Here is a 16863-nt window from a genome sequence, read left to right on the forward strand (position 1 = left end):
GGGGTCTGGAAAAGGGACATTTCTCTGATATTCTAAAGGTATGTTATCATACATGCAAAAAGGCAGTAGACAGGCTCTGTTAAAGATTGATCTTTGTCAGGGAAGATGCCCACCTAGGACAGGACTATCTGCCGCGACTTGCTTGTAGTTAGAAAGTTTAAATTCAGTCCATCCTATGTGGTTACTTTAGGTCTCTGGGTTTGTAAGGCCGCCATGCAGGCCTCCCCTGGGCTCGTCAGGTTTAGATGTGGCCCCTTTTTTTGCCAACATCCTCCTGTTACTGAAAATCTTTAGATATAATTGTCAGTTAAACTAAGCCTTTTCTTTGAATGCACAGCAGTTGCTAGTAACCAGCATGATATCAGTGCCGAGGCTTGCCCGTGGAAGCATTTTAAGATGTGAGCCGACACTAACTGGAATTTGGCGCCTCGTGACAATCTGTATTGTCTGCCTCATTGGAGAACGGGTCACACGGCTCAGTTCACCGAGTAATCTGCCCGCTAAGGAGCTGCCGGGTTTGATTAAAGCCTGGGGGCCTGAGACATCTCTCCCTTGGGCCTCAGAACACCGGTGCGTGACTTCTTCCCACTCTTCCTCTCCCGGGCAGTCAGGGGAGACAGGGACCCGCCGAGAGGGAAACGAGCCAGGCCGCGCTGTTCTCCCCGCCTTTGCCTCTGACTCCTGGTCTCGGTTCTGCCTCCGAGGAGGGAGCCGGGGTGGGGAGCTGTCGCGGAGGGAAGACGCTAACCACCTTTCCCCCGCAGGACGGAAAGACGGCAGAAGATCTCGCCAGGTCGGAACAGCACGAGCACGTAGCAGGTCTCCTTGCAAGACTCCGAAAGGTGAGAAATTCAGTTTATCGGTCTGAAAGTCTGTTTTCATGTGAAAATGTGTCTTTTCCCCTCTGAGGATGCGGCTTTGGACTAACAGGCTGTATGAAGAGGCAGCCGTCCCTGCCCTGTGCTTTGCATATCAATTTGTGTGTGTGTGTGTGTGTATATATATAATCAGCTACCTGTCTGGTTTCTTTTTCTGTATTTGGACTTGGAGACCACTTAGCCTCTTACAGTTGCTGTGCATGGTTTCCCTCCTGCCCTCTCTCTGCAGTAGCTGCCCTCCTCCCTCCATAAAGTGGAGGGAAATGAGAAGCTGACCCTTCTTCTTTCCCTCTTAATGTTTTGAGCTTCAAGACGCCATGTACGTACTGGTTTATTTAACACCATTGCTCTGAGGTTTAAGGGAACATGACCAAAATAAGTAAATGCAGGTGTGACTTCCTAGCCCACATTATAGTGATGTGTATTAAGAGATTTCAAAATAGTCATACCCTTTAAGCTAGAAACTGTATGTCTGGGACTCTGTCCTAAGGAAATGAAAGGGACACAGGAAAAAAAGTTTTATGCATAAAGTTCATTGCAGTGTTATTTTTAATAGAATAGTAACAATTGGAACCATCAGATGGCCAACAGTAATGTCCAGCAAATTGTCATATAGCTATAGAATAAAATGGTTTTAGGCCATTAAAATATTTTAAAAGAGGTTTTTAGTAACAGGAGTTTAATGCTTAGGATGTTCCTGGGCTTCAAAGCAGAAGATAAATTATGTGCATGTTCCACCTATGTTTTTCTAAAATGCCTGGAAAGAAAATGTTAACAGTGGTGTTTGGGGATTTTGCTAACATAATTAACATTTTCTTTTTTAAACATTACTGTGGTTTTCCAAATCTCCTATAATAATTTTTTTGAAAAAAACAAACTTTATAGGAAGGAAAAAATAATTTAGTTGATTTAAGTGCTCATTGGAAAGGTATTGCCCAAAATAAGCTTGGGTATCTCATAGAGTCCTGCCATATAAATTGAAAAGTGCCTTAGGGAGGAATGAAAATATCTTAATTTTCTCAGCTACTGAAAGTTGCATTTTCATAATGGTCCCTGGTTGGGGGTGGGGAGAGCAAGCGGACACATAGTTGAGAATATTTTTTCCTAGTGCTTGGATTTGACCTTGGGGGTTGGGGGAGAGAATAATTTACTTTCACACCCCTGTGCTTTGGAGTCTGTGAACTGGCCACAGAGCCTGGGCAGGTGACCAGTGAACACTGAGCTCTCCCAGGCTGCTGCAGGATGTCTGTCCTTTGCTCTGGAAATTCCAGAAAGAGATCCAGCTGGAAAAACTTTCCTCGCCTTACTCACTTGTTCTTACGGGAAACTGGACTCAAGCTGGCGAAGCAACGTGCTACCGAGTACAGAGCCCAGCCTCAGACCTGACATAGACATGTCTGGGCTTGGTGCTCCTTCAGGGCTCAAGCCTGCTTCAGTGCGTTTCCTCCCAGTCGGGGGCGAGCCTTCTCCGAGCTGGGCTGGCCCGCTCTGTGGCTGCAAGGACCACCTTACTTGGGATAACGCAGGTCCATTCCCCTCGAAGACTGTCCCAGGGAGATCCACGTGTTTGTTTACCTTAGTCCCTCAAAGGGCTCTGGACCTCAGCTTCCTGAGGAGCCAGAAAGGGAGAGCTGGCTGCCAAGCAGTTTCTAACCATACTTTAGTGTGGTCAGTGGACCCCCAGCATCTCGTGTGACAACTTCCCTGCTCCACTCATTGTGGAAACCACAAAAATGCCTCCACGCATTTTCTGATACACCCTGGGTGGTGCCACCCTCTGAAAACTCACTCCTTGATCCTAAACTCATTGTTGGGGAGAAATCTGTATCTGGCACTGCAAGGGTGTTGGCCTTAAACGGCCATGCCATTCCATTTGGGTTCCAGCCAAATTATCAAAAGAAAAGCTCTCTGTGTTTTCACCTCTAATCAGCTGACACACCTAGAAGTGTATTTTTGAACAGTGTTTGCTAGGGAAGCCCTGGGGCTTTCTGTTTTGAAGTAGAACCAAAGTCATCTTGTTGACCAGTGTGGGGCGGCAGAGGACAGGCCAGGAGAGAGGATATTTCCATGTTTAGACAGCGCAGGAGGCTGACCCATGGGGAGATGAAACCTTCAGCCATTGCATCTGGGCAGGGTGGGGGTGAGGGTGGCCGAGCCAGGTCTTATGGGAGAAGGAGGAACACAGCTCAGACCCGAGCTGGGTATGGGCCCCTCTGACCCAGTTCAACACTAAGTGATTTGTGGGCAGTGGATACTGGAGCCTCTGGGAAGACCCACCATCCACATCTCTTCCCAACTGCATGTTCAGTGCTGCCACATTAGAGGCTTGAAATCAGCCGTGGTGGCAGTGTCCACACCACAGGAATTGCAAACGTTACAAATCAGGGCTGTTTCCCCCCAGCAAGCTGGTTGGCCTCTTTATTGATTTCAGAAGAGGAAGAGAAAGAGAGAAACATCAGTGATGAGAGAGTCATTGATCGGCTGCCTCCTGCACGCCCCCTACAGGGATCGAGCCCGAAACCTGGGCATGTGCCCTGACCGGGAATCGAACCACAATCTCCTGGATTCTAGGGCAATGCTCAACCGCCAGGCCATGCCGGCCAGGCTTAGGTACAACCTTTTTACAAAAAAGAGCCGCCCAACCCTTCTGCTGTCCGCTGTGCTCGCCCCCACCACTAAACAAAGGCCAGTTCAGGCCTCCTAGCCCGCCCCCTAACTGCTGTGCCTTAGCCAAACCAGTTCTCCTAGAGGAGGAGCGCTTATGACAGGGGTGGGGGTGCCCTTAGAGTTTGCTGCATCAGCATCCATTTTACTATCGGTGCAAGTTCCATTCTTACCTGATTTTAAAAGACTGGTTTCAGGAGGTTTGGGGAGTTGGCTTATTTTTATTTTGTTTGTTTGTCCTTCTAATCAGATTTTCCATAAGCTGATATTAAAAGTAGTTGCTTTTCCTAAGCCCAAGACTACACAATGAGAAAAGTGCCCAGGAATATTTTGGAAAAGATGGCAACGTTGGGAATTTGCCTAGAATTTCAAAATCACAAGTAAGCTGCATTTGCATAATTAAGAGTTGCTGCTCCATCAGCACTGGGTCTGATTGCATCCTGCCAGGAGCAGAAAGCCACGTCACCTGTCCGCGCTGTTATCTGGCTTTCCCAGATTGCAGGAGGCTCTTCCCTGTCAATCAGCGGATGTTTAGTCATCTTTTCTGATGAGAAAGTGAAAGTTAAATTTCCAGGGGGGAAAGTTGATGGAAGAAAGGAAACGGGAAACCAAGATTCACCAGGGCTTCAAAGAGCAAAGAGGTTACCAAATAATACTCATTTAAATGATATTCACAGTGTCTCATATGCCAAGAACATTCTAGGCACCAGAGAGATCACAGTGAGCAAAAGAGGCAAGACTCAGCCAATAAACAAATAAGAAGAATGCAAGATAGGATGGATTAAGGGGTGGCAAGCGATGGCGTATGATCCAAAGCTGACCCACCACCTGTTTTTGTAAGTAAAGTTTTATTGAAACACAGCCATCCTTATTCACTGACTACTGTCTATGGATGGTTTCTGGATGCGTGGGAGTCCCAACAGAGACCACCAGGCCCTTTATGGAAAGGCTTGCTGTCCCCTGGTGTAAGTGCAGGAGATTCAAATAGGGTGAAGTGAGAGCAAGTGGGCGGTAGGGGTGGCAGCTACTTTCCACTGACTGTCCAGGGAATGCCTCTCTGATGGGACGTTTAAACCAGTTCCTGAAGGACAGGAAAGAGGAGGCAGCCAGGAAGGGTTAGTGGAAGGCAGAAGGAGTAAGTGCAAAGGGCGTGGGGCAGTGAGTTGGATGTGCCCCAGGAAACAGACCAAGGAGAAGGGTTGATGGGGCTGGCTAGGGAGCTTGAGCATAGCGGTCTGGGCAGAGAACGATGCCCGAGACCATCCGATCAGAAGGGTAGGCCAGGCTTCACAGACCTTGGTAAAGAGATTGGGGCTTGGTTCAGGTGGCAGCAGGACTGGACTTAAGTTTTAAGAATTTACCTCTCACTGCTCAGAGGGTCCAGATAGAAGGTGATCCCAGTGGCCAGGTGAGATATGAAAGTGCTTGAACTGGGGTTGTCCAGGCTCAATTAGTTTGTGCAGGAATACAAATGGAGGCTCACATTCCTGTGTAAATATTTACAGAATATGATTAAAGCTAACAAAGAGGAAATACACCTTAATGACCACCTGGAAGGCTGGTTCTGGTTTAGGATCCCAATTCCTCGCTGTTTGACGCCTGTCCCCCCCGCCCCGCCCCCTGCCCCAGTCTTCCCAACCCTGCCACACCCACAGACACCCAGGTCCCCTGTCTGCCTTCCAGCCACACCCGCTGGCCCAGGAGGTGCAGTGGGAGATACAAACAGGAAAATATTTCAAGTCATGAGCCACAATTTAGGGACTACGATAGTCCCAACTCTCCACTCCCTTGGCAATGTTACTGCAGTGGAAGGCCTGACCAGGGAGGTTTTGCAGCTCACGTTAAATATAGACCATGGATGGGATTTTGTGCTCCCCGTTCCAAAGAAATCGATGTTCTATTGTCTTCAGAGCCTCTGCATCAAAACCTTAGCCTGCGCTGGAGAGCACACGCCCTTAGGTTGATGGAGGCTGCTGCCTGGGGAGACTGGTCAGGACCAGCCACCTGCCCCTGCTGCACCATCTAGTGGCGAAAAGTGATAATGGGACCCCCACCCCGTGGGGAGAGATTTCAGAAACTTCTGTCTTGTGCATCTTTACCAAATTCGGTTGTATTCAGATTTTCCAATATTTTTAGTGAGCAGAGAAAGGGTTATCCTGCAGGGTGAGGTTAGATTTCCTTAAAAAGGAGAAGACTCTAGCCTATTTGTTTTTCCTGGCGTTTCAAGATTGTGGCAGATTCTGTCAGTCTTGATAGAGAGCAGGTTCCTGATTTATCTTCCCAAAGATAAGGTGGAGTGTGAGTCAGTCCCACCGAGGCCTTTAGCTCCTAGTGGAAGGGAAAGGGAGAGGCCAGGGATGTGTGCCAAGACCCTGGGCAGAGGACATGAGGGAGGGGGGAGTCTGTGGTCCTTTTACCCCTTTTGGCTTCAAAATCCTTCTTACTACCATCGCTCATCCCCACTCAAATGGAGACAGTGTGTGTGTGTGTTTGCGCAATCATCTAGAATCCAAGACATCATAGAGCTGAGCTGTGAGTCCAGCAAAGAAGTATTTTCTTGGGGGGAAGATTTCTTGAGGACAGTTGTTACTTGCGAAACAGCATGTGAGTTTGTTGAGATGAGCACAGCCGGTTCTGATGGAGACTCGCTGTTTCCGATAAAAATGAAAGCCTCCCTTGCCTCCCGAAGCTCCCTGAGGACACGAGATGTTAACTCGGGCCAGCAAGCCAAGTCATTTGCTTAGGAAAAGAGGAGCTGAAATGAGATGTGCCCTTTGTCTGTAAAAATCCAGAGCCGGGAAGACTGATCTCATTCTATTTGCCCTTTCGTAGCGACGACTCGTAGATCTTACTTTACATCGAAATGCCCCCAAGGCAGCATTGCCCCGGAGACCTTGCACTTGCACTAACGGGGCAGTGTCTCCAGGTAGAAGGAACTGGAATCGGCCCTCCTTGGATATTCTTCAGTGCGTGTAACTCACTCCAGCACACCCCGCCCTGAGATTCCGCCCTCAGAATCTCCTTCTCCCACTGCTGAGAAACCCACCCTTCCCCTAGCAGCAGCGGTGGTAGAAAAACCTGGTGGTGAGTGTTGTCTTTGCCTTGGGGAAGGTCCCTGGCCTTTCTGAGCCTCGGTTTCCTCCTCTGAAAGGGAGCATGGCCACAGTAACCACAAAGGTTTATTTGAGGGTTAAGTAAGGAATGTCAGTGACAGCACAAGTAAGCTGGAAGATACTATCCACGTCGACACTGCTGCTCCAGACCAGAAATTCATGGGTCTCCACTCCTCCAGGTGCTAAAAAAAAAAAATCATTCATGATCCTTATTAAGGACAGTAAGGCAGACTGTCTTCAGGGGCCACTGCGGTGGGGGAGATCAGCTCAGCTCGGAGTCCAGCAAGAACAAGCAGAGATTTACAGCCAAGGAGCAGGGCGGGGTCTGTGGACAGAAAATTATTAAGAGGAAAAACATCAAGACTAGGGGGCTCTTGCTAGACCGACTGCTTTGGAGTCTTTGAGCTGGTCGGCCAGGTGCAGCAACTAAAGGAGGCAGAGGGGAGGCTCAGGAGAAAATGAAGTTTCTTATACTCACTAGTCCCAGAGAGATGGGTCAAGAGGAGAGGCACAGGGCACAGGCTCCAAGTGGGAGAAGCAGAGAGCACCCGTGGCAAGGACCTTTATTGGGGGTCAAGGAGGGGTACACAAAAAAGGCACCGGGGATGTCACTGGTGTGTTTGAATGTCACCGGGTCACAGTTAGGGGGGTAGGAAAGGAACTTGTAGCGGGGACCACCTCAGCTCACTGGTGGTCCTGGGCGGGTGCTCGTAGCCCGTGCAGGGATGTTGAGGCAGCAGGAAATAGGTCGATTGAAGGTTACAGGACCCAGATTCAGCAGGATTCTTGCTGACGGCAGGCTGGGTGATCAGATATGAAAGGCGGGGGTGAGCGATCTGATCAGATATCAACAGAGGAGAAAGGATTGTCACTAAATTACTCCCAATGGGATTCTTGCTGAAACTGGACTAACCAGGCCAAGGACACAGCCCAAGGTCGAGACCTTGAGGGCTCCGAGGGCCTTACTAGGGTTAGGACGCAGAGAGCGTCTTCGTCACCAGCTGCCTCTTCCCTCTTGCCTCCATGTCTACGGCTGGCCCAGAAAACAGGCAAACAGATCGCCAGCCACTTCTGGCCACCACCACCCTGCGTGAAATTCAGAGGAGTGAGAGCAGAGTCATGGGCAGTGCTGAGCAAGGCACAGACGGGACTTCCCTCAGCTGCACAGAGCAAGCCAGCCTTGGTTCAGAGAGGCTTCTGGAAGCAGCCGGGGCAGCATTGTCCAGTGGGTACCATGGTTCAAGTCTCGTCAGTGGAGGGGCCTGTGAAACTCATGCAGAAGAGAACATCCTCTCATTCCTTCCCACAGGACAGACGTGTTGGCCCAAGTGGCAAGATCAGCAGGGCAGGACACAGACAAAAAAGAGCCCCAAGTTCATTCGTTGCACAGTGCCCCCGGGATCCAGTGATTGGATTAAAACCAGAGGAGATTTTCTGCCTTCCCCGGTCTCAGGAGTAGCAGACACTTCTTCACACAAAGGGTCTGTGTGTGATAGGAAGCTGTGTGTCACAAAATAGGTGGAGAACATATACTCAGAATGGAGGTGATGCTCACGGGACACTGTGACTGCAGTTTAGGTGCTCGCCATATGGTGAAGGTGTGAGCAGGGAGGGCTGATTGAAAGGGAACCTAAAAGGGCTGCTTTTGAAGGTTAAATTAGGATAAAGGAAGGTAAGCTTGCTTCAGGGCCTCCTGGGCTTATCTGCAACAGTAGAAAGCACCGAGGAGATGCCCAGCACCCCATTTCTTCCAGCCTGGTTGACACCACTCTGATAAGTTCCTTTCTCAGAATAGAACCTTTTCAGCTTTTATGCTGACTTCGGTAATAATTCAGGGAAATTGCTGGCAAAATACCCAGCCCTTTCTGTATTCTGCGGCACGTTGTCTTTGAGGTTAGAGGAGGAAATCAGAGGAAGAACTATCTCGTGTGCTCCAGATCACTGTCCAAGCCGTGGTTTCCTACCTTGGCCAGTCCAACACTGTATAACATACATTTAGTGATGCCTTCTTTACCCTCCTGAAATGAAATTCACAGATAACAGCATACCTACTCAGGTAATTTTAAAAGATTTAATAGAATCCCCTAACTATAATATAACAAAGACATTGAAGAAAAATATTTACAGTAAACTATAGTGTTTCAGTATGTAAATGCTGGGGCACAGGGCATGAAGGGGATTAGTGAAATTGTCAAATACTTGAACCCATCCACAGAATCACTGAACACAATTCCTATAGGCTCCCGTGGACATCAGAGGGCTGGGATGGCAACTCAAACACTGCAGCCACTGCTGACATGATTTTCAGAAATGCAAGGACAGAGCTCATGAAAGATCAAAATTATGTATATGTTTTCCATCAATTTATAAAATAGTTGCGTTCTTGGAAAACTCAGTATGTATGAAATCATGTTCTCTCACTCTCCCTCCCCCCAAAAACACAAAAAACCTTCCAGGTCATATGTAAAATGATGCAGTTAAGTCCTAAGCTCGTAGTATAACCAGGTTTATTTCCTATGTAAATGCTCAGCAGACACTCAGAAGTCGCTCAGGACAATGTATACACATTGGGCACCTTGAACCCACCACCGGCAGTAAGAACTAAAAATGTCACTGCAGATGTCTTAAGTGCCCACTAGAGGGCAATGTCGCCCTGTTGAGAAAGAGGGGTCACGCTTTACCAATAGAAAATAGGGGTAGGAACTTCGGAGTCTTCTGGAGAGCTGTGAGTTTGTTATACGAGCTTCCTTGGTCATTAGTGGGAACAGTTAACAGTGAGTCAGCAGTAAATCAGCACCTCCCAGGATTTAGGACTGGAAGCAGTGGTCCAGCCAGGTCCGAGATCACACCGAGACAGAAAGGAAGGCACTTACCTCTGAAACGCTCTTGTGTGGGTCACCTCTGAGTCAAGCCATTTATACCACACCTCTTTATCGAGCGTCCTACCTGAGCCAGGTGCTGGGTTACCACCGTCTCCCCTATCAAGTTGGCTCCTAGTCTAGAGGGAGAAAGTGTAACACAATTACCCTGCACTTGTGGGGCCCTGATGGAGAACCACATAAGGGCCTGAACCTACCAGGGAGGAAAATTTTAGAAGAGATAACAGCAAGATAGGTCTCATTGGATGCATGGAACATAACAGGCTTGAGCAGGGGGATCATCCTCAGTAGAAAAGAAGGAACCCACGTCAGGCTGCACGTCACAGCTCCAACAGGCCCTTGTCCCAGAGCCAGAAGCCAGGCTGGGAGGGCTGGAAATGAGGTGGCATGTGAGACGGGATGGAGCAGGGTGGCATGATCAATGTCCCACATTATGGACCTTGAGGTACGTTGTCTGGGTGCACAGAGCACCTTGTCAACACCGTCCCACCAGAAGCACTCATGTTATAGTTTATGTCAGAGTGTTCACACGTCTGTATCTCCCCAAGACCATGGTTCTTGGACACGTATCGACAGTCCCTTCTGTACTTAGCACACGGGAGGCCCTCCACAGATGTTTATGGATGAATGAATGAATGAATGAATGAATGAATGAATGAATGAAGTGAAAATGTGAATTATGGTGAGACTCCTGCCTCTCCCCGTAGAACTGAGAAAAAAGAAAGTGGAAAGGTTATTGTGTCTCCCAGCTCCCTCCCCGTGATTTAGATTTCTCCCTGGGATGCCCTTCTCTCCACCTGGTACCATCCCAGTGTCGAAAGGAACCAGGCCCCTCCACACGGAGAGGAGCAGGTGCCCCTGGCCCCTCTAACGGGGCTGCCTCTGTGTCACAGGAGTCACTCCACCCACTCATGCATCAAAACGCAGGTGGACAGGTCCGTGGAGAGAGCAGATTGGTGTCGCCAGGGGCTGCAGGGAGGGGAGTGGGAAGCGACTGTTAAGGGGTGCAGAGGCCCCTGGGGCATGAAAACGCTCTGGAACTGGGTAGCAGTGGTGTTCCTACGACATTGTAAACGTACTAAAAGCCTCTGAATGGTACACTTTAAAATGGTTCGAGTGGTGAATTCTCTGTGTGCATTTTACATGAATGAGACACAACAAAGTGGGTAAAAGCCGCAGACCAGGAGGACCCAGCCCCGGGCTCGGAACCGGGGCCTCAGCGCCGCGCAGCCCAGGGCCCTCTCCTCTCCTGTGACCAACGGGCCCTCTTTCGTCTGTGTTCAGGACACTCACCGAGGACTCTTCATCCAGCAACTGCGACCCACGCAGAACCTGCAGCCGAAAATCAAACTGAAGCTGTTCGGCCACTCGGGGTCTGGGAAAACCACCCTGGTGGAGTCCCTCAAGTGTGGTCTGCTGAGGAGCTTCTTCCGAAGGCGCCGGCCCCGACTCTCCTCCACCAACTCCACCAGGTTCCCGCCGTCACCACTGGCTTCCAAGTCCGCAGGTAGGCCCTCCGCCCCCGCCAGTCTCTTCAGTGGGTGCTTTCATTTGCCCTCTCGGTCAGGGTTTAGGATGAGTGGTGGCTTTATGGTCGCTTGGTCCCAGGCTGACTGTTCCCCATTCCTTGGTGGCTTTCAGGTGTGGGCTAGCCTGGCTGTGGGCCTGGTAGCCACCCTCCTATTGCCCAGTAATTGCAGGCTGTCCCCAGAGCAGCAAGGAAAGGGCCTCACTGAAGTCAAGGTCATGCACAGAAGTTCACAGTTACAAATGTGCAAATAGAATTGCACGTGTTCTACCGAGGAAGACAGAGGGAGCTTGGACTAACACTGCTGCAGATCACAGAGGTTGAGTATTGGCCCCTGGATGGGTCCTCACCCCATGCTTTCTTCTTGGAAAGCTGCTGGGGCATCTAGAAATGTGAGGACATCGAGCAACAAAATCGGATTCGGGTGGGATCAGCAGCCTGCGCATTCGGAATTGGCTGGTGGTTTGAAAGGCTCCTTAATGGTTTTCATGGTTGGTCCCTCCGCTCACGTGGACCCTCCTAGGGAAGCAGGCTTTGCTGCCTTCCCCCACCCTCCTCAGACACAGTTATTGGTGGATTCACACCCAGAACGACAGGGTCACCTGTCCTTCCCCAGGGAGAAACACCCACAGTGAGCAAAAGGAAAGTACAATCTGGGTGTTAGTTATTTCTCCAGAACCCTGCTTTAGAGGAAGGGACTTAAGAGTAGAGACCTTCCAGGATTTTCCTGGACAACATCAATTTTGAAGCTTGCGCCTCAGACTCATTTTCTGCACGTCATATCACAAAGGTATCATATCTGTTCCCTGGGTTGAAAACAAATGTTTCGTAGTTTGGGTTTCTGTATAATTCTCTCCACAAGGAGAGAGGTCTGTGGAGCGTTAGTAGGGGGCAGTTGCTGAGACTTACATGCCCCTTTTGACTTGCTGTCTCTGAACACAGCAGGAACCTTGCTGTCTCTGAACACAGCAGGAACCTGGAGAAAAAATAACCAAAGTGGATTTTTAATTAGAATGATTATAAAGTTGCTAACTCATATTGCTAATACGAGCACAAACTGTATGTCAGGAACTGGGCAAAATGTGAACACGTGAAGCCCCATGTCATCCGTGACACAGGATTATGGGGTATCCTTACCACCGTTTTACAGAAGTCTTGCAGGGTCGAGTAGGCTGTCAGGAGTCACACAGCGGGCAGCTCACGAAGTGTCTGGCTCCTGAGCCAGAGCTTATTAATGACACAGCTTCTGAGTGAGGTCTTTTGTGTGCACACATTTTCCATTTGCCACTGTAATTTTGCCAGTGTTCCTAGTCCAAGGTCAGCTTTTCTGGCAGTTACGGTGTCACCTTAGAGGGAACCGGGCCAGCTCTCTCCTGCTGTGGGTTAAGGTCACTCCAGTCTGAACCACTGTTGGGGGCAGGGAGGGTGGAGACCGTGTGTGTGTGTGTGTGTGTGTGTGTGTGTGTGTGTAAGACAGAGACCAAAAACAAAGAAACCTATTTGGATCTGTGATCTGGAATTTTTATAAGTCGTCATTGGATATGAAGGTTATAGCCCAGATCCCATGAACTAAACTGCCCAGCCACACATCAAGTGGCTGAGATTTTGGAGTTGGTCAGTGGTTTGAAAGGCTCCTTAATGGTTTTCATGGTTGGTCCCTCCACTCACGTGGACCCTCATAGGGAAGCAGGCTTTGCTGTCTTCCCCCACCCTCCTCAGACACAGTTATTGGTGGATTCACGCCCAGAATGTCAAGAAAGAGATTTTTTTCTGCTGCTCAGCTCTGCCACTCAGAAGTAATATCTCCACTCATCTTCCTTCTGATTAATTTTCCACATCTGGAAGAATCTGGAAATAGATTGTTGATAAAATTCAACTCAGGGTGGAAAGGCACATGTACGGTGAGCAGAGTTTGCGCTGACCTGCAACCAGGTGCTGCACACATCATCTCACTGGGTCTCTGAACTTTGTATGGTTGTGTCACAAACCCATTTCAGAGAAAGGTAGCTCAAGGCTCACAGACATGAGATGTCTCTGCCTAAGGCAGGCGCTGAAACCCAGCAGCCTCGCCAGCTGCAGCTTTGTAGTAGGGGGAGGGGAAAGAGGAAATAGAATTAGCTGCCAACATCGAAAAAGGTGAAGGGATTAGGGAAAAGAAAAATAATAATAGGCCAGACAACAGTCTGGTGATTATCAGAGGGAAGGGGGAGGGGGGAGTTAGAAGACGGTAAAGGAGGGATAAATGGTGATAGAAGGAGACTGGACTTCAGGTGGTGAACGCACAATACAGTATATAAATGATGTACTGTAGAACTGTACATCTGAAACCTACATAATTTTATTAACCAATGTCACCCCAATAAATTCAATAAAAATAAGGACAAATTTACAAAAAGAAAAATCAAGAGATTTCACTTAAAAAGCTAGAACTTTGCTTCTTGTGGATAAGTGGAAGCTTTGGCCACCTGGATTCACATTCCCACCTGGTGCCAGTTAGTGGGGAGGAGGGCGGCTGCCCCACATAGAGGGGCACAAGCTCTTCATTTCGCCCCATCTCCACCCAGCCCCCTAACTCCAAGAGTCCCAAAGACCAGGAGAGAGCTCAGAAGCAGACTCCCTACCCCATGCATGAAATTTTGCCTGTGATAGAAATGACCCCTAATCACATGACCCCTGACCCACGGTGACCCCTAGTCAATGTCAGAGGTGTAATTCCGTCCCAGATCTGCCTGGCCAAAGCCAGGTAGGCTCCTGGAGGGCCTAGGCAAGTATAGGAGAGATGGGTAACCCATAGAGGCCTGTGTTGCTTGATGCCCATGTGGTTGGTCCGCTCCAAGGAGTGGGTAAACTTTCTATCCAAACAGTCTCTGGAAGAGACAGGACTCATCTTCAGTTAAATCTAGACGTGCCTGAGGCCTGGAAAGAGCCAGGAGCTGTGCTGCAGGCTCCGTAGCAGCCCCTCCTCCTGCCCAGTGCAGGGGCAAGCACACCCTGGGCTGAGGGAGCCGCCAGCAGGAGGCAGCATGCAGGGCCCGGACCCCACCAGCCCTAGTCCAGGCAGCTCACCAGTCACATCCTGGCCCTCACAAAACATCATCCACGGTGTCCGTGGGAAAGCGGAGCATGGCACAAATATGAGGTGACATGAGGGCCACCTGGAGGAGACGGAGTTGGGGAAGGCGGCAGGCTGTACTGGGTGGCTCTCGCCTCCAAGGAAGGTCTGTTTCCAGAAACAGCAACATTGTCACTTCTGAGTGGCACTGCTAGTTAGCACCTGGGGGCCATGCTCTGCTCTCTCCTAAACCAGCACTCTGGGCACCCATGAGATGCCCGCATAGGCCCATTTATATCACGCAGATAGCAGGAAGCTTGTTTGCCTTAAAAAAGTTGACCCTTTGTGTTACCATCTCCTGAAAACACTGGAGGCTAAAGGCTGAGACAGGACCAGGAAACAGCCTTTCCCTCCGCCCAGCCTCTCCAGTGTCTCCCATAGTTGACCCGAACCAGCAGCAAATGGCAAGCAAGCCTGGGAGATGCGGTCCCCGGGGACAGGGACACGGGAGGGGCGGAAACAGAAAGATACAGCCCAACATCTCTGAGAAGTGTTGCTGCACAGCACACCTGAGGGGCACAAGCCCGCCCGAGGCAGGAGTGGGGTGGGGACAGCAGGTGCCAGGCCGGGGAGAGCAGGCATGCAGGCTGCCCTGGGCGGGCCTCACCGCTGTCCCTCTGCCTGCAGTGTCCGTGAGCATCAACAACCTGTACCCCGGCTGCGAGAACGTGAGTGTGCGGAGCCGCAGCATGATGTTCGAGCCAGGCCTCACCAAGGGGATGCTGGAGGTGTTCGTGGCCCCGTCCCACCACCCACACTGCTCCACCGATGACCAGTCCACGAAGGCCATTGACATCCAGAACGCCTATTTGAACGGTACGTCCCGCCCCCCACAAAGGGGAAGGACCTCAAGTGTCCCTTCGCCAGGGCTTTACGTGATTTCCCTAGAGTCGGGGGCCCGGGCCCGGGGGGCATCCACCACAGCCCCATAAGGGACAGAGGAGGAGCCAGCACAGTGATGTTGGAAGTGACGCGGGGCTGATTAATACCCCCAAAAAGTAAAGCTAAACACCGTGGTGTCCTCTGCTCCTAACAGCACCAGGCACACAGTAGGTGCTTAATAAATGACTGTTGAGTAAATTAATACATTTTTTTAAATTTATTGATTGATTTTAGAGAGAGAGAAAGAGAAATATCAATTTGTTGTTCCACTTGTTTCTGAAGTCATTGGTTGATTCTTGTATGTGCGCCAACTGGGGATTGAACCCACAGCCTTGGCGCATCGGGATGATGCTCTGAACTACTCGGGCAGGGCTGATACATTTTTTTAAAGTAGAGCTAAACACCCACTTGGATAGGAAATGTCATACGATACAATCCCTCTAGCAGTTTGATACCCAGTATAAAAGAAGAATTCTTTTTAAACACACCTACACTCATGGCTAGAGCTCGGATATAAACACCGGCAGTTTTCTTTCATAAGCAACATTTTAGGTGTGTTCTTCGCTCTCAGACATGTCCATGGGGGTGAAGCTATAAATGTTACCAGGGATGGTTTACTTCCAGCCCCTACTGCCTGTTTCCCGCAGCACCCGGGGCTCCAGGGCCCCCAGCCACTTGAACACGAGCCCCTGCCTTGCTGAGACCCAGTTTAGAACAAGGATATAGCAATTCCTCTGAGATTCAGTTCATTCATGAAGATTTTATGAGCTGATGTTTGTTAAAAGGCCTGGTACAGCGTGTGGTGCAGGGCGGTGCTCAGAAAATGGCAATTCTTGAAGGCCCTTTTATTTTCCTGAACCCAGTGAGAAATGGAGTGCTCTGTGTGTGTGGCCGAAAGCAGTGGTTCTTAAGCCCCACCTTGCCAGAGAATCCCCTGGAGGGCTGGTGAAAATAGACTGCCAGCCCCTCCCCCGGAGCTCCTGATTTCGAAGATCTGAGGGTTCCCAGGTGATGCTGCTGCTACTGGTCCAGGAACCCCACTTTGAGAACCACTGGCCCTAATGGATTAGAATGAAAGTCCATGCACATTTTGCTCTCTTAAAAGTTAATGTTCTAGCAAAGCTGGTCCTACAGCGAAGAGAAAGGAAAAGGGTGTCCTCAGCACTCAGCATCCCTTCCCTCATCCCCTGCTCTTGCACAGGCCACCTCCCCATCCCAAGTCTGGCTCCCAGTGCTCAAAGGGCCTCTTTCTGTGTTCCAGAAGCTTTCACACTAAGGCCTTAGCTGCCAGACTTTGAGGGTCATGTCCTCAGCAGTGCCTGTGCTCCAGGAGGAGGCTCTGGAAAAGCCCTGGGATCTTCCAGAATGACATAGGCATACATCATAAAGCTATGTTAGTATTACGTATACGGATCTATACTTAAGTAGATACATATAGATGAATAGATAAATGCTATGGATGACACTATCCCTGCTGGTAACCCTAAAGTGCTAAGAAAAGCTGCGATTGAAATTTGGTGGTGGCGTTTCATGATAGTCATCTTCGTTTTTCTCTGTAGGGGTTGGCGACTTCAGCGTGTGGGAATTCTCTGGAAATCCTGTGTACTTCTGTTCTTACGACTATTTTGCTGCAAATGACCCCACATCAATCCATGTCATCGTTTTCAGTCTAGAAGAACCCTATGAGATCCAGCTGAATCAAGTGGTTTTCTGGCTCAATTTCCTGAAGTCTCTTGTGCCAGTTGAAGAACCCATAGGTAAGCTGAGACTCCTGGGCTGAGACACCCGCTGGCCTTGCAGCCCCGGC

General features: G+C 49.8%; 1 protein-coding gene across 2 annotated transcripts in view; it reads left to right on the forward strand.

Annotated features, from left to right (window-relative positions):
- Nucleotides 1-16863, forward strand: part of DAPK1 (death associated protein kinase 1) — a 152272-nt gene that overhangs the window by 126498 nt on the left and 8911 nt on the right. For both annotated transcript variants that reach the window (XM_087822739.1, XM_016222869.2), the window contains 4 exons: nucleotides 765-842; nucleotides 10819-11041; nucleotides 14802-14990; nucleotides 16616-16813. In XM_087822739.1, the coding sequence (XP_087678865.1) occupies nucleotides 765-842; nucleotides 10819-11041; nucleotides 14802-14990; nucleotides 16616-16813 (688 nt within the window). The remainder of the gene's footprint in view (nucleotides 1-764; nucleotides 843-10818; nucleotides 11042-14801; nucleotides 14991-16615; nucleotides 16814-16863) is intronic.

This window comes from Miniopterus natalensis, chromosome 12, assembly GCF_054644295.1.
Source record: "Miniopterus natalensis isolate mMinNat1 chromosome 12, mMinNat1.hap1, whole genome shotgun sequence".
Lineage (NCBI taxonomy): Eukaryota > Metazoa > Chordata > Mammalia > Chiroptera > Miniopteridae > Miniopterus > Miniopterus natalensis.